At 57.8% G+C, this 26,314-nt stretch overlaps 2 protein-coding genes and 1 long non-coding RNA gene across 7 annotated transcripts in view; 1 reads left to right on the forward strand and 2 right to left on the reverse strand.

Annotated features, from left to right (window-relative positions):
• The window catches only part of LLGL2 (LLGL scribble cell polarity complex component 2), a 34,766-nt gene extending 17,421 nt beyond the window's left edge, over positions 1-17,345 (reverse strand). For 2 of the 3 annotated variants that reach the window (XM_047709040.1, XM_047709038.1), the window contains exons 1-2: positions 17,216-17,345; positions 5,236-5,330 (exon numbers count right to left, since the gene is read on the reverse strand). In XM_047709040.1, coding sequence (XP_047564996.1) covers positions 5,236-5,310 — 75 coding nt within the window. In that variant the 5' untranslated portion in view covers positions 5,311-5,330; positions 17,216-17,345. Of the gene's footprint in view, positions 1-5,235; positions 5,331-5,535; positions 5,559-17,215 lie in introns of those variants that run through there. The other variant, XM_047709039.1, reaches the window with a different exon arrangement.
• Positions 17,346-17,470: 125 nt separating this feature from the next.
• Positions 17,471-20,236, forward strand: LOC125088068 (uncharacterized). Its single transcript, XR_007123563.1, has 2 exons — positions 17,471-17,829; positions 19,811-20,236. It is a non-coding gene; the product is annotated as an uncharacterized LOC125088068 (long non-coding RNA).
• Positions 18,679-25,630, reverse strand: TSEN54 (tRNA splicing endonuclease subunit 54). Of its 3 annotated transcripts, none has more exons than XM_047709044.1 (11): positions 25,613-25,630; positions 25,169-25,333; positions 25,003-25,066; positions 24,836-24,919; positions 24,439-24,537; positions 23,366-23,418; positions 21,561-21,662; positions 20,678-21,321; positions 19,922-19,982; positions 19,490-19,606; positions 18,679-18,986 (listed from the first exon to the last, which is right to left on the reverse strand). In XM_047709044.1, exons 4-11 carry the CDS (start codon positions 24,899-24,901, stop codon positions 18,836-18,838), a joined length of 1,293 nt encoding a protein of 430 aa, XP_047565000.1. In that variant the 5' UTR covers positions 24,902-24,919; positions 25,003-25,066; positions 25,169-25,333; positions 25,613-25,630; the 3' UTR covers positions 18,679-18,835. The 3 variants fall into 3 exon arrangements, with proteins under 3 accessions (XP_047565000.1, XP_047564997.1, XP_047564999.1); XM_047709041.1 differs by lacking the exon at positions 25,613-25,630 and adding an exon at positions 25,459-25,556; XM_047709043.1 differs by lacking the exons at positions 18,679-18,986; positions 25,613-25,630 and adding exons at positions 18,997-19,254; positions 25,459-25,556.
• Positions 25,631-26,314: the final 684 nt, after the last annotated feature.

Below are 26,314 nucleotides of genomic sequence, written 5' to 3' on the forward strand. Positions count from 1 at the left end.
GAGGCCCTTACCTGGTCAGGGACCAAGAGAGTGGGTTCAAATGTAGTTAGTGTGGTGACAGGGGATCCCCCAGGTCTGGGGAGGTTGGGGAGGAGAGGCGGACATGCAAATAAAGCCCGCAAATCCCGAAGTGAGGCAGTTAGGATCCAATAGGAGGCCTGAAACCTGCCTACAGACTGAGGGAAGAGGTGTGTTACAAGAGGACTGGGGGTTATGTTGGGAATGGGGAAGGAAGGGATTTGGGTTCAGGAAGAGGACAGAGGTCAACGAGGGAGGAGCTAGAAACCCAGAGCAGCGTGGAGAAGCAGGAAGGTTCTACAGGGCACCTCTGGCCTGTGCTCTAGCGGTAGCTGTCCTCCCAGCCTCAGATGTCTTCCCCTTCCTTGGCTGTCCCATTCCTCAACTTCTAACAGCCTTTAAAGACTCAGTCCCCTCACTGGACATGGGGTCCAAGAAGTGGGATCAGTCCCAGGGGCTCCCTCCTGTGGGACTTCCAAGGCATACGCAGTCCCAGATCATCCCTCCACCAGGATAGGGAGTGGGGCAGGGGCTCGGCAAGGAGAGCAGAGCTCTCTCCAGCTCAGAGGGAGGGAGGTTGGTTGCCAATGCCTGACCCCCCCCTTCCCCCACTGGGGCCAGCCTCCCCTTCCTCCTGAGCTCAGCATCCAGCCTACCTGGCCCTGCCCCAGCCCTGCTACCTGGCTCAGGTGACCTCTGCCAAGGGAGGAGAGAACAACAAACTCTTTTGACAGGAACTGGGAAAGGAGAGATTTGCAGGAGCCGCCAAGCTGCAACATTAGCCTGGTGCGGGAAAGAAAGCCATGTCTGTCTCGTGCTGGCTCCCGGACCCCACTGCAGGTTCTCGGAAGGGAGACAGTGGGGGCCCTTCAGCTTGCCCTCAGCGGGGGAGGATGCCGGCCATGAGCCAGGGCTGAGGAGTCCCTGGCCCTTGTTGGGGGGCTGGAAGGAGGGCTGCCTGGGGCTGCAGGGGGCACGCCCAGCTGCTGGGCTGGGTGGCACTGCCCTGTACTGGGTGTGGTCAGCTCAGATTCCCGGTGGTGGCAGCAACCTGGCCCTCCCTGTGTGGCTGTCACCTGACACCAGGGGACCAGCCACAAAAAAGCCAAGACAAAGCAACCCGGCCCTGGACAGGGGCAGCCAGTCAGGAACACACTGTTTGTTCGGCAGGGGGCGGGGGGCTGGGGGTGAGAGGAGCGTGGGCAGGCCAGGCAGGAAGGGCCCAGAGCCTTTATCAGCTGGCTGGTTTTACCAGGGGAGGGAGTGGCCGCCAGGGATTTCCAAGGAAGGAGTTTTACTGTGGCACGAGTTTCTGTCCCCTTGAAATCACTCCCTCTCCACTGAGATGTCCAGTGGGCTCCACAGTCCCCGCATCTGGGCCCCAGTGGCTCAGGAGACTCCCTCACAGGCAAGGAAACTGAGGTTAGGGAGGGGACGTCGCCACGCTCAGAGCACAGCTGGTGGGGAAATGGGACCGGCACCACCCCCCCCCCCCCCATATGCTCTGGCTGCTTGAGCCCTGGAGGCCTCAGTTTTCTCACCCACAGAATGGGAATGCCACCTGGCTGTGAGGTGCCACGAGGACGAGGTGAGGCACCAACTGTGTGCCAGGTGCCATTCGAAGCGATTTAACTTTGCTTATGAGCACACCGACCTGGATGCAGAGACCAGGCACCCGCTTCACAGATGAGGAAACTGCAGAGCGGAGAGGCTCCGTAACGTGTCTGCAGTCACGCAGTGGACAAGCGGCGCAGCTGGCACCTGGCCCCAGGCCACGTGGCTCCTCCTCACGGCACTACTTGGACCCCTTGTCTGTTTGGCGGAGGGTTCAGGGAATCAATCCGTCTACACACACAGCTCCTTCCCGGGGACCACCGGTCCAGTCTGGGCACAGCTTTACCAACTGTGGGCACCTTCAGCGGGCTGACCTTCACCTGTGTGCGAATGACACCTGCACAGACAGGCCACCTGAGGCTCACAGCGCCAGCTCTGTATATCCCGCTGTCTGCAAAGACCACGGGTTCCAAGGCTCCCCAAACTCAAACCTGAGGCCACATAATGCCCACAGAGCTGTGCTCTGAATCAGCCTTTCAACATAGATCTTAACTCACGTAATCCTCACACCACCTCTCTGGAGTAGCTCCTGTATCATCTTTTTTCCCCCCGAAGATTTTATTTGTTAGAGAGAGAGAGAAAGACCAAGAGAGAGCACACAAGCAGGGGGAGTGGCAGGCATAGGGAGAGGGAGGCTCGCCAGTGAGCAGGGAGCTCCATGTGGGACTCGACCCTAGGACCCTGGGATCATGACTCAGGCTGAAGGCAGACGCTTCACCGACTGAGCCACCCAGGCGTCCCTGCTTCTATCATCTTGTGGAGACACGCGACTTGCCAAGGTCACCCAGCTGGTGAACCTCGGCAGTCAGGTCTGGGGTTGGCACCACTAACCAACCCCTGGGTCAAACTCCCTCTCTATCAACGGAGATCATCACTGTTGCTCTTCTGTCCAAATCAAGCGCACCACCTTCCCTTTCACCCGCTCCTCAGCCTCCCAGGGCTTCTCCCTCTCCAGGGCTTGGCACCATGACATGCCCAGGACGGAGCCCCCCCAAGTCATGCCAGACACCCACCTCCCTTCCCTACCCTCCTTACTCCTACATCCCTACCTAACACAAGGCCTCATGCCCTAAATAGTTCTCTAATCCAGTGGTCCTCGGCCAGGGGCCACTGGGCAGCATCTGGAGACATTTCCTGTTGTACGTCTTAGGGACCCAGGGTCAGGGATGTCACTAAACGTCCTCTCCACGTGGCCAGCCCCAAATGTCAGCAGTGAGAAGGTTGAGAAACCCTGTTCTCTAAATGCCCTCCCTGCGTCTCACCGTCTGGGCCTCATCCAGTCACTGCAATGCTCTCCTTAAAAATAATTAAATGGGGGCACCTGGGTGGCTTAAGCATCTGCCTTCAGGCTCAGGTCATGATCCCAGGGTCCTGGGATGGAGTCCCAGGCTCCCCGCTCAGCGGGGAGCCTGCTTCTCCCTCTCACACTACCCCTGCTTGTGTTCCCTCTCTCACTGTATCTCTCTCTCTCTCTCTCTCTGTCAAATAAATAAATAAATAAAAAAATAAATAAAATCTTTTTAAAAAGACCAATTAAAGGAAAAAAAGAAAGAAACTTATCTTCCAAACTGTGAATGGGATCACGCACTCCCCTGCTCAAAACCCACCACAGCTATGGGTGTCAGTGAGGGCCCAGACTTCCAGGTTCCAGGCTCCTTCAATCTGACACCAGGAAGCCGGGCGGGGGGGGGGGGGGCGGGCGGAGGAGGGGCTGGCCTGGGTGGGATCACCAAGGTTTCTAAATATTCCAGGATCTGGTCTCATCCCTCATCCCAACCCTTCAGGCTCCACGTTCACTTGGTGTCCAGGTAAGACCAAACCTACCCACCTCCCTTCCCTCCCTTCTGTTCCCAGGAAGTAGCCTTTCAGACCATCGGCCCCCTCCCACCTTCTGGACTATAAAAGTCCTGGAGGGCAAAGATCTTATCTGTGATCCCAAGCCCCAGCCCCAGCTGGTCTTTCAGTAGCTGCTCAATGCAGGTTTCTAGCACATGAATGGAAGGAGGAAGGAATTCCAGGAGCCTCCCCTCCCCCTCTCCCCAGCCAGGCCTGGCGGTGGGGCAGCCAAGTTTGGGGGCCGCCAGTTGTGGGGCATGGGGGGTGGGCTGAGTCCTCTGTCCCAGCCCCACCCCAGCCCCACCCCGCTGCACAGTTGGAACTTGGGGCAGGGGTTCCTCCCTCTGCTGAGCCTGTCTATCCGGTTTCTACTAGAATCGGCCACCTTTTTGGGGTGTGAGATCTCTCGGTGTCAGCAGGGGCAATGAAGGCACATGGGGGTCTCCCCTGCCCCCAGGAGGGTGCTGAGTTTCTCAGACCAGCACCCACGGGCCCTGAGATCCCCCATTCCTAACAGCTGCACCCCATTTCCCAAGGTCCCAAAATCCTGCTCACAGCTTCCTTCTGCCAGTGGGAGGAGGTGCTCATTTAGGGAAGCCCCCCCCCCCCCCCCCCCCCCCCCGCCACTGGCCAGTGGCCTCAGTGAAGCTCCAGGGCCACACCTGCCACCATCAAACCAGAGGAAAAACAGCAGGGTGCTTCCACCCGCCTCAGACAAGCCCCTGGGTGTCTCTCCCTGGGAGGCTGCCCCATCCTCCCCCACCCCCCCACCCCCAGAAGGGCAGCTAGTGCTCCTGGACCACACGTTAACTCTGTACAATCCCTGTAACACGCCTACCCCGTGGAGGACAGTCACCGGGTCACCCGGCGTCTGAGTGGCCAAGCTGGAGGGGAAGCCCTGTCCCTCAGCATGTCCTGGGGGGCGGGTGTCCCTGGGCATCCTGGCGCTCTGCTTCCCGCAGGCCACCTTCCGGGGCGGAGGGAAGCTTGGGCATGCGGGCCGGGCCTAGATCAAAGCGGACCTAAACAAGGCTAATTACCCCGAAACGGGCAGATTGCTAGGTGGCTGCAGAGCTAATAAAGCACGGAGCGCCCCCTGTTTATAGGCCAGCTCCGCCTGCTCGCGCCCCGGCCGCCGGGAGGAAGCCCTGTGGAGCTTTGGGGCCCTCCCTGCGATCTCGGGTGGCAGGGTGCTCTGGTTTCGGGGGCCTTAGGTCAGGTCTGGGGTTGGGGGAGCCAAAGGCCAGCCTTGGCACACAGTCTGGGGCGCCTCTCCCCACTCATCCAGGCGTAGAGCCTGCCACAAGACTGCCACAGGAATCACTGTGGTCCGCCTGCAGGGAGAGCGGTGTTTTCCTGTGGGGGCGATGTGAGGAGAAAGGGGACAGCCATGGGCTGTGGCCACTGCCTCAGAGACCAGGCATCACAGGAACACTGCTACACCTGGCAGGGTTCAGCCTCCTTCACAGCCCCGTGAGGATGTAGGATGTTTGAGCCTTATTTTACAGGTGGGGAAACTGAGGCTGGAAGAGGCAAAGTAATCTGCAGAGGTCACACAGCCAGTGAGACTTGGGACATGGAGTCCTGACGGCTGGGGATCCCACTGCCCTCTTCCAGGAAATCCCGCCAACCAGACCCCATTTCCAGGGTCAGGTGCCCCTGAGCCAGCAGTGCCCGGGGAGCACCCCCATCCAGGTGAAGGCCGCCTGAGTGCCCCAGCCCCAGCCCCAGCCCGGGGAGGGCGGCCAACGCGGTGCTTCCCCTTACCTTGTTAAACTGGAAAAGGTCCCGCTTGAGCCTCTCCCGTGCAGGGTCATGTCCTGACCTCAGGAACCGCCTCATGGTGCTTAGCGCACAGCCCCCTAGAGAAAGAGAAGCAGCTGCTGACCACCAGCGAGAGGCGGCCACGCAGCCCTGGCCCCAGCACCCACGCTGGCTCCCAGGCACCAAGGGCTTGGCCCAGCCCAGCTGCTCTCCCCAAGCCCAGCAGCGGCTTCTCTGTCCGCCCTCTCGTGTGCCCTCACTCCACCTGCAAAGGACAGTCCAGAACCCCAGGGACGTCTATACCTGGAGGTCCAAGGCTGACCCAAGCTCTAACACTTGTTCTGGGCCACTGCTGCCTTATAAAGCCAGCGGGAGAAGCTGGAGGAGGAAGCCATTTCGCCCGGCTTTATAGGAACAGTGGCCCTGAGGTTAATGAGCTTAATTGTTAACCTGTTTTCTGAAAAACCATAAAACCCCAGCTAAACAGAAAGGGAAACTTCACCAGCCTCTCTCTCCAGAGCCCAACTGGGAGGCAGAAATGCAAAGGCTGTCTACCTGGGCTCCCAGACCAGAACCCCACCAGTGGGGGGCTGGGGGCTGGCGAGGTCTCTGGGGTCAGCACCCCCAGGCACACTCTTCCTCCTGACTGCGGGGAAGGCTCTCGAATTACAGTTGTTGGGAGCCTGAGCAGGTGAGGAGCAGAGCGCAGGGTCGGAGGGCGCCGGCCCAGGCCAGCCCACACCGGGGACCCGCGGTGGAACTGGGTCCACCCCACACAGCTGCTGGGCTTTCCGGAGCTGCAGCTCTAGCCCTGGGCTTCCTGGCCGGCCCCCTGCCCCCATCTCTGGCTAACCGGGTCCCAGCTCCCCTGGCTCTGATGGACGCACTGGATAGGGAGACTCCCTCTCCCATGGGCCTAAGTGGAGTCTTATCAGGAGAAGAAATCCGCTCCCAATCAAGAAACCAGCTCAAGGCCCAAAGCCCATCTGCCCAAACCATCTGAATGTAGAATGCTTTCCCAACCCAAGGGGAACTATTTCTGGATCATCCTTGGGGGAAGGGAGAAGGATCATCTTCACTGCAGCTTCCGGCCAGCAGCAGCTCGGCCTCCCACTGACCGTGGGACACCAGGGCCTGTCCTCAGCAACACAGGGGCCCAGGGTAGCCGGACTCCCTGAAGAGACTAAACGGACCCGGGGGCACCCCAGAGGAGCTTATTCGGGGCTAGGGCAGAGTGCCCTGCCAGGGAGGCATCAGGCCGGGGTGCGGGTTTGGGGGAGCACCTGGCCCCCGCCATGGTGGATGTCCCAGGGGAGATGTCTGAGACCTGAAAGATGCCCTTTATTTCTGGCTTCTTGTGAGGCGACAAAAACTAACCATCAGGCCGGGGCTCTGCATATGAATGGACCCCATGTGGTCCAAGACTGGGGGCTCCCTCCAAGGCACGTGGATGGCAGAGGGGGGCCATGGTGGTGGCCTCTGGCAGAACCACCAAGGGCTGGCCATGACGGAAGGGGTCACCCCACTTGGCAGAGACACACTGGGGGCAATCCAAACACCACCCCAGCTGGGAGCAGGTGGAAACCAACCCCCCAGAGTGCCATCACCTTCTGGGGACACTGAAAAGACCCTCACTTGCAGAGGAGGGGGGGCAGATGCAAGAGATTTGTGCCCTTCCATTCTGGGGGAGCCAGAGCAGCCTGGGGAGCCCCACTTCCCTCCGGATCGGCAGGTAGTCGGGAACCTGCCAGCTGCCCACCTGACCCAGGGTCCCGAAGCAGGTCAGGGAACACAGGGAAGCCTGGGAGGCTCTGGGGACTGGGAGTGACAACAGCCCTAGGCTGGCAGCAGCGACCTGGGGCTCCCAGACAAACAGCTGAGCGGTGGACTCACATTCCAGCTGTGGGGGAGGGCGGCACAGGCCGAAGCTCATAAATCCTCCCCGGGGGCGCCCACTCTCCCTTCCTGGGCCGAGGTCACTGGGTCAGAAGTCAAAGGAAGCTGGGAGTGCTGCCTTGGAGGAGAGGGGCCTGCAGACTCCAGGGACAGGGTGATCTCAAGAACCCACATGGGCTTGCGGGTGACAGGGCACAGCCCCAGGGAGGAGGTGCAGGCGGGCGAGAGGGAGGCAGACGGGACGTGGAGACTGTTGGGAGACGGTAGGCACCCCACCCACCCAAATGTCCCTCAGAGCAACGGCTACGTACCAGGCACTACCCCAGACCCGGACGTCATACTTTTACTACTTTTTTTTTTTTAAGATTTTATTTATTTATCAGGCAGAGATCACAAGTAGGCAGAGAGGCAGGCAGAGAGGGGGAAGCAGGCTCCCCACTGAGCAGAGAGCCCGGGGCTGGATCCCAGGACCCTGGAACCCTGACCTGCACCAAAGGCAGAGGCCCCAACCCACTGAACCACCCAGGCATCCCTACTTTTACCACTTTTTAAACATTTTGCTCGAGTACTCCTGCTCACTGTTTAAAAAAAGAAAGGAAGAAAAAAAGAAAGAAAGAAAGAAAGAAAACAATCCCAAGGAGAAAATCCTCCCTAAATCCCACTACTCAGGAGTAGGCACAGTGGGATGTCGGGACACACCCTGCCCCCTCCTGCCTTCGCACTTCTGTACAGGGGACACCTAAACCCTGTCCCGGATGTTTGTTTGCCCTCCACCAGCCTCCCTGGACGTCCAGTGGAAGATCTCCACTTGGCAGACCAGGAAATGAAGACCACAGAGGCTGGGTAACTCGTCCAAGGTCACTGAGGAGAAACCGGCAGAACTTGGATTTGCCCCCAGGTCTGCTGAACTCCGAACGTAAGGACCCGGGGAGGCAGGGCAGGGTAGCTAGAACAGGCCAGAGGGTGCCTAATCACGGCCTTGCAAGAGAAAGGCCAGGACGCACGCAGGCCTTCAGCTCGGAGCCAACCAAGTGGTTCCGGGCCTGGGGCCTGGTCACTGCTGGTGACGTGCTGCTGAGGTGCCACCTACTCCACAGAGGGCTGGGACCGCAAGGGCACAGGGATGGGCGTGGGTGAGGGAACCAGGACCGAGACAGGCAACCACGGCACCTCTTCCTCACTCCTGCCAACCCCTCACTGTTGCTCCCAACACAGAAATAACTGCCCAGGTCCAGGCGTCAAAAGTGCCACCACCTCTTGAAGGGGAGCAGGTCTGGGACTCACCGGACTCACCTCCAGGCAAACCCTCAGCTCCACGGACCCCAGCTAAGTGGCTTCTCCAGAGAGAAGCTCCAGGAACCCGGACCCGGAGCTCCCCGGGGTGGAACAGATCCTACCCCCTCTCCTGGGGGTGGGAAATGGGGTGTGGGGGGTTGTAAGGGAAAGAGCCAGGGCTTGGGACCAACCGCTGGGCTCAACCACCACAGCTCAGCTCCGCCAAGCTGGGTGGCCTCCCAAGGCAGCTGCTCGAGGCCCAGCGAGCTCGTCTGTACAGGGGGATGCACGGGTCCGCTGGCAAGAGCGGGAGTCATGCCAGGTGCCTGGCATGGAGCAGGCACGGTCCTAGGACTGGGGACACAACAGCGGAAAAAGACAGGCAAGAGCCTTTTTTTCACCAAGCTGACATCTCGCAGGGCGTGCATGTGATGACTCACAAGTACAGAAATCAGTCAGCAGAACGGGCTCGGAGAGAGCAGGCCCAGCAAGGAAACGAAGGAAGGGGTCAATCCAGTGACCAGGGTGTGGCTGAAAGGACTCAGGGAACATTCCTAGGTCTGGTTCTATGGGTCTGCTGTTCCTTTGCTGGGACGCTTTCCCTCCAGATACCCACTGGCTCGCTCGCTCTCACCTCTACTCAAATGTCCCTTCTTCCTACTGCCCAGCTTTGCTTTGGTCCTTAGCACTGGTCACGGCGCCAACAGTCTCCTTACTAATCTTGTTTATTACCCGTGCACCCCTCCCCAAGGACGAGCCTTCTCGTTCTTACTCAGGAGTTTTGCCCCCTTTTCACTGAGGCATCCCTGCTGAATGAATGAACAGAGCCAGAAGAGAAGCCTCCACATAGACCTGAACGATAGGAAGTGGTCAGCCGCGGAAGACTGGGGGCAGGGCGGGTCAGGGGAAACGGAACAAGCTTGCCTCTTCCAGGAGGATGACAACAAGCCCAGGGGCGAGTGCAGGCAACAGGAGAGATGGAGTGGGTCAGAAAGGGGGGGCCCCAGCAGATGGCCTCAGGCCCAGTTCACTGGGGGCCCACTGACAGTCCTGGGCGGGGCCTGCCTCGGTCTGCTCTCCCGCTCCTGCTCCATTGCCCCCTCTGCTCAAGGCCGGCCTATCTGCTCAACCCCCTTCTGCTAGTCTCTGAACTTTCATCGGAAATAAACCTTCTGCCCCTCACGCAAACCCTCAGAAATCATCTTCTGAAGAGCATTCTCTTTCTTCACCTGTCCTGATGGCTTTCCCCCTCCTCCCTCAGTGCTCGACCACACCTTATGCTAAAATGGTCCCTAAAACCACCACAGACAAGGGCACCCATCTAGCTCCTCGAATGTTCTCCCCAGCGTTGTTGTGCTGGTCATTAAGGTACCAGGGAAAATCAGAAGCAACCCAAGTGGCCCGCGACAGGAGCTGGTGAAGCACGCTCAGGGTCATGACTGAGGCAGAGTCATTAAAAGGGCAAAAGACAATGGACGTAGAACCGTAACGGACGTAGAACCGTACGTAGAACCCTGAAGTCAGGTAGACTCCATTAAAAATATTTAAGTAAGTAGACACCACACTGGCAGGGTTATGGGATTAGTAGAGATTTTTTTTTTTCTTCTTTTGGTTTATCTGCCTCCCAGGCAGGGTAGATAAGAGGATTACATGGGAGAAGGGGTGAAGGCCCAGGCGGTGGCCAGGTGTGAGGGTGGCCCTATGCTCAGAGGCAGTCCTGTTGGTGGGATGGCTCCTGCTCTCTGGGGGGCTGGGGGCTGGGTTGCCCTCCAGCCATGGTTAACCTGAACAGGGGAGAAGCCTGCCCCCCTGGACACCAGATGGGTGCAGAGGCAGGGAAGGGACAGGTGGCTGGGACCAGCTGCCTGACCTCGGGCTTCAGGGTCCCAGCACCTGGGGGTAAGGGACACTACTACTGTATAGGCCGTGCCCAACTGGGATGCCAATAAGTGTCTGAGGCAATGTTACTGGAAACGCTGGCCAGAGTGTGACCTCTGAGAGGTGGCTTTTTTTTTTTTTTAAAGATTTTATTTATTTATTTGACAGAGAGATCACAAGCAGACAGAGAGGCAGGCAGAGAGAGAGGAGGAAGCAGGCTCCCCGCCGAGCAGAGAGCCCGATGCGGGGCTCGATCCCAGGACTCTGAGATCATGACCCAAGCCGAAGGCAGCGGCTTAACCCACTGAGCCACCCAGGCGCCCCTGAGAGGTGGCTTCTTAAGAAGAAACACATTCTCCATCCCCGGGGCTCCCAAAGACTGCCCAACGTGTCTCAATTCCTGCCTGTCCCACCCTGTCCTGGACAGGACCAAACTCTGAGCAGCCCTCCACACTCTGCCCTCTGTTCCCTTGGGTATGGGCACTCACTCAGGGTTTAGGGCTGGTCCATGTGAGGGTTGTCGGCCAATGGCGTGTGCGTGTGTGTGTGTGTGTCCTGATGCTTATCAATTTTCTACACAGGTCTGTGCCTCGTGTGGGGAACTAGCCTGTGTGTTCCCTGTGGGAGGCTGACCCGGTGATTCCCTTCCCTTCTCGCTGCTCGGATCACCCAACACGGCCACCAGCCACGAATCCTGCCGGAGTCTCAGACGGGTGTCCCCACCCCCTGACACTTGCCTTGGAAAAGACAGGCGAGCTGTCTACTTGATGAATTCCTACCCTGGACCCCACTGTGGAGATGTGCCTAGACCCTGCTCTCCAACACCCCCCTCCCCCGCCCCACCCCACATCTCAGGAGCTCAGTAAAGAGACCAGCAGATCTGATGGTGCTGTGGGGAGGAAAAAGGCGGGGTCCCAGCCCAGGCGGCTCACCCCACATGGGTACCGTTTGCCCATGAGAGAGAGACGTGGCCAAGCTGAGCCCATCTGTCCTGGAGGCGTGTGATGAGACAGCTGCTCGATAACTGAGTCAGCTCCATTCACCTGCCGGGAGAGCCTACACTGAGTGGTGGGGCTCTGGCGTTGTGGCACAAGGGAAAGAAGGTGCCCCTCACCACACATAGCACCTGGCTGTGGTCCTGATCTCCAGGAGCACAAGCAGTGTGAAATGGGACCCCAAGCTCTCGTCCCCATCCCCTTTGTCTGTGCTCCCCACAGCCGCTGCAGAGGCTGCCCTCCCTTCCCGACACCCTGTGTGAGGCCTGTGAGTGGCTGGGTCTTTCCGTCTGAGGGGTGTGAGTACACCCCTGAGCCTCCCACCGAGGGGAGTGGTGGGGCAGGGCTCTGACGGTTGAAGGTGGCTGCGGACCCCTCCCGCATCTTGTCTGCGCTGACTCGCAATGCCCAAGGTTGCTTTGCAAGCGCCCATGCCACCCCGGGAAACCCAATCTCCCAGGGGCACCAGACAGGGCCCTGGCCAGCAGCTTGGCGACCAAACTGTGGCTGAAAGCACACGGGACTAGGTGGGAGGTGGGACTTCGAGAGACCATCCAGAGAGAAGGCAGGAACCAGAAGGTTGTCACTGCCATTAGATAATAAAAAGGATTGAGGCTTGGGGCACCAGGTGGCTCAGTCAGTTAAGGGTCTGCCTTCGGCTCAGGTCATGATCTCAGAGTTCTGGAATCAAGCCCTGCATCGGGCTCCCTGCTCCACAGCTAGTCTGCTTCTCCCTCTGCCTCTGCCCAGCCCCCCACCTGTTGCCACTCATGTTCTCCCTCTCAAATAAATAAATAAAATCTTTAAAAACAAAACAAAAAGGACTGAGACCAAACTACGGCCAGATGCCACTTGAAGTACTTTACCCTCAGCATCTCATGTAATTTTACTAGTTATGAAATGACAGATTTGGAGAGCTATTAAGCCCAAGCAGCGAGTAAGTCCGAGCCCCAGTCTGATCTCCAACCTGATGGGAGAACCCTTTGTCTCCCTAGTTCAGGCCTCTCTCTCAGGACAAAGGGGCTGGCCAGCAGCAGCCCAGATGGGACAACTTGGGTCAGCAGCCACAGCCTGACTTCACCCTCCCTGGCGGAGCCCAGATCAGTGTCCAGATCAGTGTCGTGTCCCGCCCTAAGGAGCCACAAGCCAGTCCCACAACCTGGGAGGGCCCTCCTGCCACGCCCAAGGCTCCTTCTGCAGGGTTTCCTCCCAAGGCCCCTGAGGATGGAGGGGAGGTGGGGAGTTGAAATGCGTGCATTCCCTGAACACATCCCCATTCTGGGGGCCTCAGTCCCTTATATGCAACCCTACGACAGACTCTCTCCAGGGAAGCCACAGATTGGATAATGGCCAAGCCTAAAGAGCAAAGCCATTCTGCAGAGGAGGTGGGCAACTTGCCTGGGGCGGGGGTGGTAGGCTGCCCCGCCCATCCTATCAGGCCCCATTCCACAGCCTCCTACTTGCCTCAAAACTTGAACAGCTGACCCAAGAAGCTTCCAAAGGATGTCAGGTCCAGGGGAAAGGGACCATGCCTGTCTGGTCCATGGTTGTGCCCCAGTGCTTAGTGCCCTGACACTCGAGAGACGCTCGTGTTCTTTGAAGAACTCCCTCACTTCCTGCAAGTCTGTGTTCAAATGTGGCCCTTCTTGCTGAGGCCACCCTCATCGCCTTCTCAGGCTGCAACCTGCCTCCCACCCCAAGCCCCTACTTTGTTCTTATACTATAGAACTCGAATCACCTTTTCACACTTCTATTACTTATGCTCGTTTCCTGTTACTCATGCTCCCCACTCTTTAGAGCATGAGTCCTGGTGCGGCAGGACGAACCAGCAGGTACTCATCGCATGACTGAGTGAACAGCCAGGACTAAACAGAGATCAACGAGGCAAAGGTCTTCTCCAGTTGGGAACCACTGACCCCAAAGAGCACTGGGCTGGGGCTCCTTGGGGAACTTCCCCACCTTGTTCTCAAGTCTCAGGTCAAGCCCAGGGTCAGGTAGACATCATGCCTGGCATCCTGCTGGGGCTACCTTTGTGGGCCCCGCCTCAGACTAAGGCTCCAGGACACCCAGCTCGGCAGCAAGGAGGATCCAAGAATAATATTAGTTACTAGACTCAGGTAGTCCTGTGCCCAGATGTCCCTCTCCACAAACGCTGGGAACACTGAGTCAGGTGTCTTGAGAGAAGGCTCTAGTCTCTGCTGAATTCCTTCAGGGTAGAGTCAGGTACCTAAAGCTGTCCCCACGCCCAGAGGAGCCTCTCCTTACTCAAGAATTCACTGTCGTTCCTGGGAAGGGGAAGGAGCAGGATGACTCTCTGAAGTACCAGTTTCCTCCGAGAAGCAGGGTGGGGAGGGGAGGTCACCTTCAAGGGAACTGGGCACAGCCTCATGGTGCCAGGGCACAGGGAGAGGAGGGTGTCCTGGGGAACCCTGCGAGCCAAGGCTAGAGAAGAGCAAGCAGGACTGACGGCCCCACTGGGGGACGCCCCCTCCTGCCCCATACCCTGCTTCTCCCTGAAAACTGCTCCTGGGTAGGGGAAAACAAAGTTGCCGAACACACTTGGCCTGTCTCGACCCAGGAGGAGCCCTGATAGTGGTATCGCCTGAGTGAGATAAGAAAGCTTCTCTGAGTACTCAGGAGAAGTCAGTCCAGGCGGCCGTGCTGCTCACAGGAGCCAGCCCAGCAGTGGGGAACATGGGCCTCTGGGGCCTCCACTCAGGTGTCTCAACAGCTGTCCCTGGCCCTTCTAGAAGGACCAGGGAAGTTGAGGAATCCTTCAGGAAACTCCGTGCTCCTGGAGACTCTTGCCCGGGATGCTCAATGTCTCCAGTGGGTAGCCAAGGAGTCCCAGACCGATGACAGAGGCTCCACGACTTCCAGTTCCATGGACCACTTTCTCTATGGGGTGCAGGGTGCGTGGGCGCCTGGGGCCAGGAACTCCTGGCAGGGGAGGATGCCTCTTCCCTAAATGAGGTCGAAAGAAAGCACTATGGAATCCCCAGAAAGGCTCCTTAATGGCAACAGACCAGCACAAGAATGTGATCCCCTCCACCCCCAACAGGGTACAGAATGCATGCAGCCAAGCCCTCTGCGAGCAAAAAGCTGAGCAGATTAGATTATATACCCCCTTCCTCCCAGCAAAGGCCCCCAGCTGGGGTCTGGCCACCAGGTCTCACTCCTGGCTCTACCAAGGAGCAGGGCAGGTACCAAGGGACACTGTCCTCTACCTCTGCCTCCCTAGTTTCAAGGAAAAATATTCGCATTTTAAAAGGTCTGACATCCAGAGGCTTTCAAAAATGAGGGCCTCTTGGGTGACTTCTGGACAAAGAAGCCAAATCCCCCTGCAACCCAGCAGGCATGTCCAAAAGGCTTAGGTGTCTGCCCAAAGCTCCACAAGTGAGGCTTTTTATGCTTTATGGAGCACGTTAAGCAGCTCGTCCACCCCCGATGGCTGCGCTATGCCAGGCCACACGTGTTCCTGACATTATTTCCCCCATTCTCCTGTCAACAAGGCTCCCTGAGGCTTGGCATACTAGTTAGGCGACTGAGCCAAGATCATGCAGCAAGAAGAAATCAGCAAGGCGTGATTCAGAGCTAAACCTGTTACCTGGAAGGACACTAAAAAACTTAACACCACGTTTGAAGAAAAAGCCTCACCACGGAGAGGCAAGAAGGAGTTTTGCCTCTTCATACTTTCTAAAACATTTCACGTTTCCTGCTATGGGCTCCTGTTGCCTTTTTAATTTTTTAAACTAATGGGGTCAGCTGGAATTATGGGCCTTTCCCTTCTTTCAATGCCACTGTATTAAAAAAATCGCTAAGTGCTCAATTATTAAGTTATTAAAATGATATTATTCTGCCACCAAAGGGGCACTCCGCTGACTCAAAGAAGAGTAGGGATGCAGACTGACCTCAGATGCTGGAAACACCGTCCAGTGCCCATCCCCCCGCCCCCCGGACCCCCGGCCAAGTGATTGGCCTCGTCTAACTTTGGAGTAGTAGTCAGAGTCTCCAGAGCGGACTTTGCCTCTTGACTGCCACAGGTGAACAGTGTGGGCAGATCACTTAAGAAAACCAAATCTAGGGGCACCTGGGTGGCTCAGTGCGTTAAGCCTCTGCCTTTGGCTCAGGTCATGATCCCAGGGTCCTGGGATCGAGCCCCGCATCGGGCTCTCTGCTCAGCAGGGAGCCTGCTTCCCCCCCCCCCCCCCTCTCTGCCTGCCTCTCTGCCTACTTGTGATCTGTCAAATAAATAAATAAAATTAAAAAAAAAAAAAAAGAAAGAAAACCAAATCTAGGGGCACCTGGGTGGCTCAGTGGGTTAAAGCCACTGCCTTCAGCTCAGGTCATGATCCCAGGGTCCTGGGATCAAGCCCCACATCAGGTTCTCTGCTTAGCAGGGAGCTGCTTCCTCCCCTCTCTGCCTGCCTCTCTGCCTACTTGTGATCTCTCTCTCTCTGTCTAAATAAATAAATAAAATCTTTAAAAAAGAAAAAGAAAACCAAATCTAGGGTGCCTGGTTGGCTCAGTTGGTTGAGCACCAGACTCCTGATTTTGGCTTAGGTCTTGATCTCAGGGTCCTAGGATGGAGCCCCAAGTGGCAGGCTCTGGACTCAGCAGGAAATCTGCTGGAGGCTTTCTCTCCCTCTGCCCTTCCCCCTCCGTAGTGCTGGGGTGCTCTCTCTCTCAAATAAATAAATAAATCTTAAAAAGAAGGAAGGAAAGACGGAAGGAAGGAAGACAGATCTGAATGCTCTGCCCATAAGGTAAGTAAGGAGGAGCATCTCTCCCAGGACCCTTCCCATGCCTCAGCTCTGGAGGACCCGGCCCGTCTTCCTCAAAAGCCCTTCTGACCGCGGCTTCCCCTGGGGCTAGGCCACAGCTATTCCGTAGCGCTGCTCCGTTCCTCCCACCTGGGGTTTTCTGTCGCCCTAACACACTCATTCCCTCCCAGCTCCCCTCCCTGCTCACAATCCCCTCAGCAGCCGGACAGGACTCAGAGTTGTAAACTCTGCAGAGGATCCCAAGAGCCCAGGTTAAGACGCCCCGCATCTGGCACTGTGGATCCCCACGGGAAGGGGAACTGAGTCCAAGCCCTGCCCCCCCACTCCAAGCTCACCTGCTCTCAGGTGAGAGCCTGAGGGGGCCACACCGCGGTTCTCCCGGGTACAGTCCTTTCTCCCCACAGCTAAAGCTCAGTGTGTCTACAAACTGCCCAGCAGGGGCAAACCAAGAGCAAACTGCACGCTTTCTTTGGCAAGACGGTATTTTTCACTCCTCACCAAGTCCTAACGTATCACAGCGCAACTCCACCCCCGTCGTCGTGGAAAACGTACTGATCTCCATACCTTCCCTTAAAGGTGTCCAAGGCAGCCAAAGGCGGAGAGAGGCCCAGACCTAAGTCCCTCCCGCGGGCTTCCTGCGTCCGGGGATTAGGACGCACAAAAGGCCGGCAGGGAGTGGGCCCAGATGGTAGGGGCAGGGACTAAGCCGGCGAGGTAACGTGCTGCGGCCGCTGCTCGCACAGAGCCGGCTACCTGAGACGCGCGTCGCCAGCCTCCGGGGCCAGGCGCCTTGCACGTGGGGCCCAAGGAGCGGGGATCCCACCCCCCGCTCGCGGTGACCTCCGGCACTCAGCCCGGCTGGGCACTTGTTTCCCCGTTTCCCAAAACCAACTCTATTAGGCAAACCCGGAGCTCAGATTCAGTAAACGCGGGCAGATCCGCCAGAGAGAAGTTCCGAGCCGCACTTCCTACAGGTGTCCTTCGCCCAGACAAACCGACCCACGGCATCCAGGGCGAGGCGCGCGGACCCGGGCACAGCTCTTCCCGCCCCGCCCGCGGACGCAGGGGTCTCGGCCTTCCCCCGCCTTCGCGCCCCGAGTGGAGGGCGCCCCGAGGGGGCGGACCCGGATGGGTGTTTCCGCGCCCGCGCCTCACCTGGAACCCCAGGCCGGCCCCCGCCCGAGGCCTCGGCGTCCCACCGCACCGGCCGCCGGCTCCGCTCACTCCGCCGCCGGCCCACGGGCTGCTGGGCGGCCGTCTCCTTCCTGCTCACCTCCGGCGCGGCGAGCAGGGGGCGGAGCCGCTGCTATTTACATAAAGGGCGAGCCAGCCGGCCTCGCAGGGCCGCCAGCCCCGGGCCCCAGCGGCCCCGCCCCGGGCCTGGTCCCGCCCCTCTACGGCTCCGGGCAGACGGGGCGGGAGCGCAGGGAGGGCTCCCGGGGAGTGGCAGGCGGGCGGTCGCCGCTCTCCGGCCAATCCTCGCCCCCGGGGAGCGCGGAGGCGGGGCCGCGGCCGGCGTGAATATGCACGAGGCACTGCGGGACCACCCCCGGCCTCACCTGCGCGCACCTGGACTCAGGCTGAAGCGCCGCGCCCAGTGTCCTGCCGCGTGCGGGAGGAAATAGTCCCTGGGACGCACGGCATCCTGGGCCGCCTCCAGGATGGATCGCCGAGGGCAGCGGCCCCTCCCCCACGTCGGCCCGGAGCGACTGCTGGAGGGACGTAGCCGCGCCGGGTCTTCCCGAAGACGCCCAACCCAGTCCGAGCCGGTGACCGGTGGACGCTGGGCCGTTTCGGGACCCAAGAGCGAGGTGGCTTGGGGACGGGGGCGTCGCCACGAGGCGCCTCCCCTCGGGGCGGGTCCCAAGCGTGAACCCTGGTCCTCCGTGTCGCTGCGGAGGCAGGAAGGCGCCCAAGGCCCCGAAGGACAGCAACATTGACCGGAGCGTTTAGCGCAACTGGAGAGTGAGTTGGAGCGACGAGAAGCAGGAGCGGAAGGGGCGCGGAGGCCAGGGACGCGAATGGCGCGCTCCACAGCACGACCCGAAGCACTGGGGCTCAAGGCGCGCCGACGTGGCGCCTCCCCGCCGCCCCTCTATCCCAAAGTGGCTGCGTTCAGGAAAAGCCCGATGGGGCGCCAGCCTCCCTCCGCGGATGACCATTCAGAAAGCCAAGCTAATTAGGTCTGTGACTTCCCGTGCCCCGGGCGCAGGTCCTGAGAAAGGTGCGGGGTCACGTTCTTGCCCTCCCGGGGAGACTTCTCTTCGCTCCCGCGCCAGAGAAAGCGTTGTGTGCGGGCGGGCAAAGATAGGGTGAGGGCCTGGGGGCCAGGTCCACGGACATCGGGACTTTGTGGGGGCGGGGCGGGGAGAGGAGGGAAAGGAGGGCTGGAGGCTCCAGCTGGGGACTCGTCCACTATCTCCAGCCACAGCAGAAAAGCGATCTATTTTTTAATGGCTTTGGCTTTATCGCACGAAGCAGGCACCCTCTCGTTTAAAGGCACAGAGTCCTCTCTTCTGCCCCACCCCGCTGGGTCTCTGAAATCTAGTCCTGAGTTCCAAGACATCAATCTCAGGTCTGGGACTATGGAAGCCAGGAAGGGGGGGGAGCATGGCTTCGTTCTCCTGCGAGCATCAGACACCCAGGGCCAAGGCCCAGACCAGCCCCTGAAGCTACAGGTCAGGGTCTGAGTATAAGAGGCAGCGGAGATGGTCCCTGAGAGTAGACAGTCCAGGTCCCCCAGAACAGGTCCCATGCCCTGCCAGAGCAGCGTGACTAGTGTTCCAGATCCCTGGGCAGCGTGAAGTCCCTGAAGCTGTAGAAGGAGATGTCTCCATGGTCCACCAGGGCAAAGATCAGAGGAACATCCCCACTCTGGTAGGATAACCGCTTGAGGGTACAGAGGTCTGGAACTGGCTCATCAAATCTGCAGGGATAGAATTAGACTGAGACGTGGACACAGGCCACCCATAAACTCTGAGCCCCCAGCCCTCTTCGGCTACCAGGGAAGCGAAATCATAAGACAGGAGTTGAGGGTACAAGAAGTCGGGCCTCTGGGCTCTCCTGTCTGCAAACTGCTTGGCTCTGGCCTGTTCTCCAAGAGTGACCCAGAGCCTGATTGGGTACGGGGCTCAGAAGAGTGAGCTCTTAGCCTATGAATCCCTTTGATTCACATCCCTTCTGCTGGATGAGCCCTACAGTAAATTAGCACAGGACAGAGACAACCAAAGATGCCAGGAATGAAGGCTAAGGACCAGGGAAGCTCCGGTTCCTATAGCACGGACTGGCTGTGCGGCCCTGAATCAGTCACAGCTCTCTGGAACCATGGTTCTTCTGACTGGCAAACTGGCCAGAGGTACAGAGGGCAGGTCCATGTGGTTTACAAGAGAACGGGCAGCAGCCTGGGAGTAGTGCGCACTGGTCTCGTACCCACTAATGCACATCCGGGCGTAGGGCCTGCCAGGATTATTCTTTCGGAATGTGGCCACGGCATCAGCCTGGTAGATGTCAAAGCTGATCTCCAAGTCCCCAGACTTCTCCAGCAGCCTGAGGACACAGTGAGAAACCTTAAGAAACAGGGACCCTCTGCCTCCCTTTTCCCTGCCATGCTTTCCCTCCCGCAGTTCACCAAGCAGCCTCATCAAGAGGAACTGAGGTCCTCCCACTTGGGCAGGGGAAGGTTCCAGCTGCCTATCTCAAAATCCTCAGGCTAAATCCACCTCTTGCCTTTCATCCCTCCCTCTCCCCTAGACACACATGAATATCCCCCAGCTCATGTCCAACCTCAGGAGTCAAGCTCCAGCTGCCAACTCCTGCTGGCAGCCAAGGCACCGTGGAGACAGGCACTACCTGGAGACTCACCGGGCACCTCCATCAGCAAGGTGTGTGGTCCGCAGCAGAGAGAGATGCTGCAGGGCTGTGGCTGCGAGGACAGTGAAAATAAGGTGTTGGGGGGTGGTCAACTATTTACAGACTCCTCTGACATTTCTGAATCTGCCATCTAGTTTAGTGTTGCCAGACTTAACAGATTAAATAAAATTGTAGGTATGTCCAATACTTGGAATACACTTACACTAAAAAAAATTAGCTGATTATCTGAACTTCAAATAGAACCCATCTGGCAACCCTAATCTTATTACTTAGAATCTCCCATGTTCTCATAAAGATTGTAAAGAATTCTGCATCTCTTAATACTGTTCTTGCCCTATTAGTTCCCTGTTCTTAAACATGCAAGGTGTACCAGTAAGCCTTTTATTTGGCCAAGATGGCACCTCCTTGCTCCCCTACCCCTGAGTTGAGAGAACAGGGACCACAGCTGGCTGGTGGCAGAGCTGCCCGCATGCATCTTGTTTATGATTTTAAGGATACAGTTGTAGTTTCATTCCCCTTTGGCTCTCCCTGGACACAGACTCGCCATTTCCAAACCTTCCCACATGGGTCCTTTTGCTGCTTTGCAGGAGAACAGACTGTCCTTGTGGGTTCCACTCCATGGGACAGCTCTCTCCGCCCCAGCTTTCTTAAGCCTCAATTAGTCATGGCCAATCCATGTCCCTTTCAAAGTCTTAGGACTCCTCCGCTGCCAGGGGCCTGCAGGGCTTTGGCAGGGTAAGGAGGTACCTGGGGAGTCTGCCTGGCCAGGACTCAGCAAGGGTCTGACAGGCTGGTCCCACAGATGCGGGGGGCGGCTCCGGCTCTTCTGCAGGTGCCGTCTTCGCAGCAGCTGCTTGTACTCCTGCCAGCTGGAGCAGCACCGCACCTCGGGATCCAAGTTCACATCCTCCCGGAAGTGCTGGGCCTCTGCATGTTGCTCCCGTTCCCTCCTGGAGAGCTTCTCCTTCCTCTGGTTCAGCTTCTGACACCAGGATTCCGCATCTGTCTCCCGCCCAGCGACGTTGGCCGGGAGCAGTTCTGGGGCTGGGGCAAGCAGAAGGGTGTGGCGGCTATCTGAAGCCATGTTGGGGAAGGAGATCTGCTCAAAGTTCCAGCGTGGCTTACAAACCCCCTTGACCCCGTTCTCTACTTTGCCACTCTCCTGGCTGCACCCCACCCCCTCGTTAGCCAGGTCAGGCCAGGGCTGCAGGGATCCCAGAAGCTCAGATGGGCCCATTGGGCCCTTTACAGGGTTTGACTCCTGAGGTTTCTCCTCTCCGCATTGGTTGTTCTGGTTGCAAGGAGGTGGGCTGGAGGTTGTCAGGCTCTCTGGTGTCTCATTCACCCCCTGCGGGGGATTCTCCAGGGCCCTGGCCTTCTTATTAATGGACCTGAGGGATGTGGGGAGGAAATTCAGCATGTCTGGTCCTGATGGCTGAGATGCATACATCCCACACACATGCTACTGCCTCCAGGATCCTACTAAGAAGCCACCCAAGCCCAGCTCTTAAGCCAATGCATTCCCCAAGGTCCCCAAAACGAGTACTCCCAAAACGAGTACTCCCTTAACAGCTCTGCTCCCCAGAACTCCCTGGGTGGGGGGTGGGGGTGGCCATGTGGGAAACATTACCGAGAGCTGGAGCTCCTCCTCTTCCTCTTGCCATTCTGATCCTCTAAGCACCGGGCACTGCCGTCCAAGTTCAGCTGTCTCTCGTAAGGGGACAGGATGGAGCTGTGGGGTGAGAATCGGGTGGGCAACAGATCCACTTCCTCAGCCTGGAGTTCCCAGTAGAATTTGTGAGGGACTGGCCCAGAAGATAAATCAGTGGGCCAGGGTCAAAGCCAAACCCAAGGGACAAGTCCCTGGGCAGACCTGCAAGCAGGGTAAATGGGGGCAACCGCAGGGGCCTGCCCATGTGTCTTTGCCCAGGCCTCTGGGTCTCACCAATGGCCCCTTTGAACAGAGACTTACTGGAACCGGGGCTCCTGGAGAGGCGGCAATAAATGATTAACCACTAGTGAGAAAAATGAAGAGACCAGAAAACTTGGAAAATACAGAAAAGTAAAAATACAAACATTTTTGGTTCTTATAAACATGTACCCTCTCTCATATGGTTTTTTCCTATCAAAAATTACATTGTACTGGGGTGCCTGGGTGGCTCAGTCAGTTAAGCATCTGCCTTCAGTTCTGGTCGTGATCTTGGGGTCCTGGGATCAAGTCCCACATCCAAGGTGCCTGCTCAGCAGGGAGTCTGCTTCTCCCTCTCCCTCTGGCTCCTGCACTCACCCATGCTCTCTCTCAAAATCTTAACATTCTGCTATTTAATCTCCTCTTACTCTCAATAACATATTATAGACATAACCCCTTCTGACTATAGCATTCTTCCCTACCAAGATTTTTTTTATGGTGCCATTTTCTTTAAGGCTGCACTTTCCAAATGATACCCACTAGACACAAGAGGCAATTAAGATTAAATTAAATCCATTAAAATTAAACAAAAATTCAGTCCCACAGTTGCACAAGCCACATATATTGGACAGCAGAGACCTGGAATGTTTTTATCACTGCAGAAGGTTTTACAAGACAGCACTGCTCTAAGGGACAAACTCAAATTTGTGGACCGTGCCATCCCCGTTGAACTCACAGGATGTTTCCAAGTTGACCAATTTTGCAAAGTGATGATTATTTTGTGTAACCTCCCCACTAAATACATGTTCTGTGAAGACAGTGACTTTGCTATTCCTGAGCAATGAGCACAGGGCCTAGCACCCAGTAAGAAATCGACAAATACTGTCAAATGAATGAATGAATGAATGAATGAACATTTTCACAGGTGAACTTATGCACACACCTGTGTCTATTTCCTTGGGATAGATCTCACTTTTAGGAAGTAAAGGGCATACTTGTTCTAGAACTTTCGTGACACACTACCAAACAGTAAAGAGTATACCAGTTTCTACTCTATGGCTGATGGTCTCTGTGGCTCTTAGAAATGCTGAGCTATTAAGGTGATCATGTTTAGAAGGAAAGAACATCTAACTTAGCCAAAGGAATGTGAGACCCTACTCAACTGTTAATGCCTCACTTGGCCCGCCATTCATGCATGCACTTGACAATCTGCTTACACACCCACTGAGGCACCGTTCTGGATTAGAGCTATGTGCCAGTGGCACTGTCATGAGCTAGAAGTGCTTAATCGTTATCTGCAGAGCAAACAGGCTGAACATGGGGCTCAATTTGATAACCCAGGATAAGCTGAAATGACCAGCGTGCCTCTCGATACAGCACTTCCAACAGAGGCCCCCAGCCCATGCCCGGGGAGCTGCAGCTCCAGCCAAGGATTCCAGGTCAAGAGAGGCCATTTTCTACCTTGGGGCTCATCTACCAGGTCCCATGACTGGAATAAATGGGAGGGAAATGGGATTGGGATTTACCTTGCTTGGAATCGTCGAACCACGTAGCCCAGTCTCTTCAGGTGGCTGAAGGCCTCAAAGAGAAAAAGTAAAGATCAGAGGCCCACTTTTGAAAACACCAAATAGTTCCTTCAGACAGGAGCCACTCCCCATGTGGCCTCCCCTGCCCCTCCTGCACACCCCAATTCCAAACCCTGGGATTGGCTGGATCATACTCCATTACAAACGCCCTCCCCAAACTAAGGTCTCAGTCTCTGAATTCCTGTCTCTTGCTTACCTTACTCTGGGCATAAATGACATTCATCATTTTCTTGATTTAAATGCAAAATCCCAAAAAAGCTGATAGCTGATGAATCAAGAAAAGAACTACGTGCTAGAATGGTATGATACCAAAGCTGTCCAGTGCAAAACTCCTGACCAGAGTGTGAACAAGGAAGTGGCAAAAGGCGGTAGACAGCACACTCCCCCACCCTGCCCCTCCACCCTATACCTCCAGACAGGAGTAGGATAGGAGTGGTCTTTGGTAAAGAACGGTATGTCCATCCTTGTGTTCTAATACCCGTATCAAAGAGATGTACGCAGGAATGACCCCATCCTGCTTGATCTCTCAGCAGCCTTCAACATAGCCAATTACTTCTTCCTTCTTTTGGCTTCCGTGACACCACCTCTCCTGGTTTTTCTCCTGTGTTGTCAGACACTCCTTGGTCTGTTTCTGGTTCCCTATCTTTCCCCTCATCACACTGGAACCCTCCAGGTCTCGGACCCAGCTCTTGATCCTGGCTACGTTCCCGTGCAGCTCTGTGGTTTTAAATGCCACCCACAAGCTCATGATGTCTACATTTACGTCTCTAGCCTCGTGCCCCTCCTCTGCTTTGTCTTCTCCCCAGTGCTCAGTTCTGTGAAGTCAGTCACTCAGTTGCTTGCTCACTTATGCCCAATTGCCACCACTAGGATGCAGGCACCATGACCGCAGAGCCCTTGGCTGTCCTGTAGTCCCAGCACATAGCTCTGTGTCTAGCACCTCGCAGGCACTTATGAATCCTCACTGACTCAGTGGACGGGTAGCTCCTCGCCTGGGAGAGGGTGGCAGATACCTGGTACTGCAGAAAAGTCACAGTGTCCTCAGTCAGCAGTAGTTGGTAGGCCTCCTGAATAGACAGTGGCAGATCTTGGTAGAAAAGCTGGATGGAGCCCTGCAAGTGGGGCCAACAGCTCAGCTTGTGGACCCTCCTGCAGAGGCTCAACCAGTGGGGCAACTTCGAGGCGGTGACACATGGGCGCCCTTCCTTTCCGCCCTCCCCCACCCCCAGCGTCACAGCAAGAATGTGGCCAACCAGGAAAGGAGGGCACCACCTCTATTTCGGACGGGAATCCCCGCTCTCTGCATGGTTCTAGAATTCGCGTTACAAGCTTCTTGAATACTCTAATAAAAACATGTCCTTTCTGTTCCTTGCTCCCCACCCTTCCTCCCCCTCCGGGGGCCCCACTCACACACTCCAGCAGATATAAGGCCTCTTCCGGGTGAAGCCGCTGCCGGCCCTGCTCTGAGAAGCCCATGGTCTGCCAGAATTTACCCTGTGTAGGACCCCGAGCGAATGTCACAAAGAAGCCAGGAAGGCACAGAAGGCGGGTCCCTCTCCCCGAGCCCCGCCTCTCACCGCAGGAGACTTCAATTCCACGAAGCCCTCTTCCGGCCTCCACTCGGCAGCCACCAAACTGCCCCTGGCGAAGAGTGGGGAGGGGGTCCGTCTGAGTCCCCCCGCGAAGTCCACGGGCTCCGGCCGCCCCGCCTGCCCCGGCCCCGCCCCGGCCCGCCCCCCTCACAGGCGCTCCACGCGCTCCTCCGCCAGCAGCTGCCAGAGCTCCTCGCGGCACAGGCGCAGCCGCTCGGCCTGGGCCGCCGAGCCGTCGGGCAGGAAGTCCTTGGGCCCATGCGAGCGCTGAGGCAGCTTCTGGGACCGCGAGCGGGCAGCGAGGAGCTCCCGGGCACTGGGGAAGGAAGAGACGCCGGGTCAGCGCTGCGCACTTGGCGCCGCGCGGCCCCGTCCGACATTCTCGTCCCCTTCCCCCGCGCCCTCTCCGCGTGCCCCGCGCCTCCGCGGGCCGGACCGCACCAGAGCAAGCGCCCGGCGGGAACCTCCACGGCGGCCGGATCGAGCTCGGGCTCCATCGGGCCGCCGTCTGCGGCTGCGCGCGCACCGCCCCTGACCCGCCCACCGCCGGAACTCCGCGCGGCCCTAGCGCCCGCAGATCCACCCTGCGACCCACCGGCTTTGCACCTTCCTGGCTGTCCTAGAGCCTGCCAACAAACTTGTGCCTCGATTCCGGGGGCAGAGCGAGTGCCGGTTTCCGGATTTAAAGGAGTTCGCCTCTCCTCCCCAGCGCCCCCCCGAGTTCCTCTGTAGTAAAAATTGAGGAACCCGGCATCTGAGAGTGTAGTATGGACAGTCAAATGTGTGACCCTCCCCTCCGCAGCCCTGGGCCGCTTAGTCTCCACCACTCAGGCTGGACGAGGAGAGAGGGAGGGTTTAAAGAAGGGAGAGTTGTAGGTTCCCACAGTCCAGCCTCGCAGAGGGGCCACCAGGGGCTGTCAGATGCGGTCTGGGTAGGTTCGGAGTTCCTTCTGGGTCTTCCGTTGGATCCCTTCCGTGGGGCTCGGAAGCCGGGTTTCGAGGGTTCGGGGGCGGGAGGAGCTGTCCGGCCCACGATGGTGCTGAAGCGCCACTCCAGGCCGTCATTAGCACTCCCTCGAGGTTGGGGTCCCCGCCGCCGCCGCCGCCACCATGGGCCGCTCCGACATGGTCCGCTAGGTGGCACCATTGCTCCAACCAGCGGCTGCGGGTCGGCGGCTCCGGTCGCGGGCGGAGGTCAACGTGGAAATCCCAGGAGGGGCGAGGAGCTAAAAAGAGCGGGGGCTTCCCAAGTGGCGTCCCCAGGACTCGGTTTCCAGACCCCTTCACATCACGTCTT

This window comes from Lutra lutra, chromosome 16 (genome assembly GCF_902655055.1).
Source record: "Lutra lutra chromosome 16, mLutLut1.2, whole genome shotgun sequence".
Taxonomy (NCBI): Eukaryota; Metazoa; Chordata; class Mammalia; order Carnivora; family Mustelidae; genus Lutra; species Lutra lutra.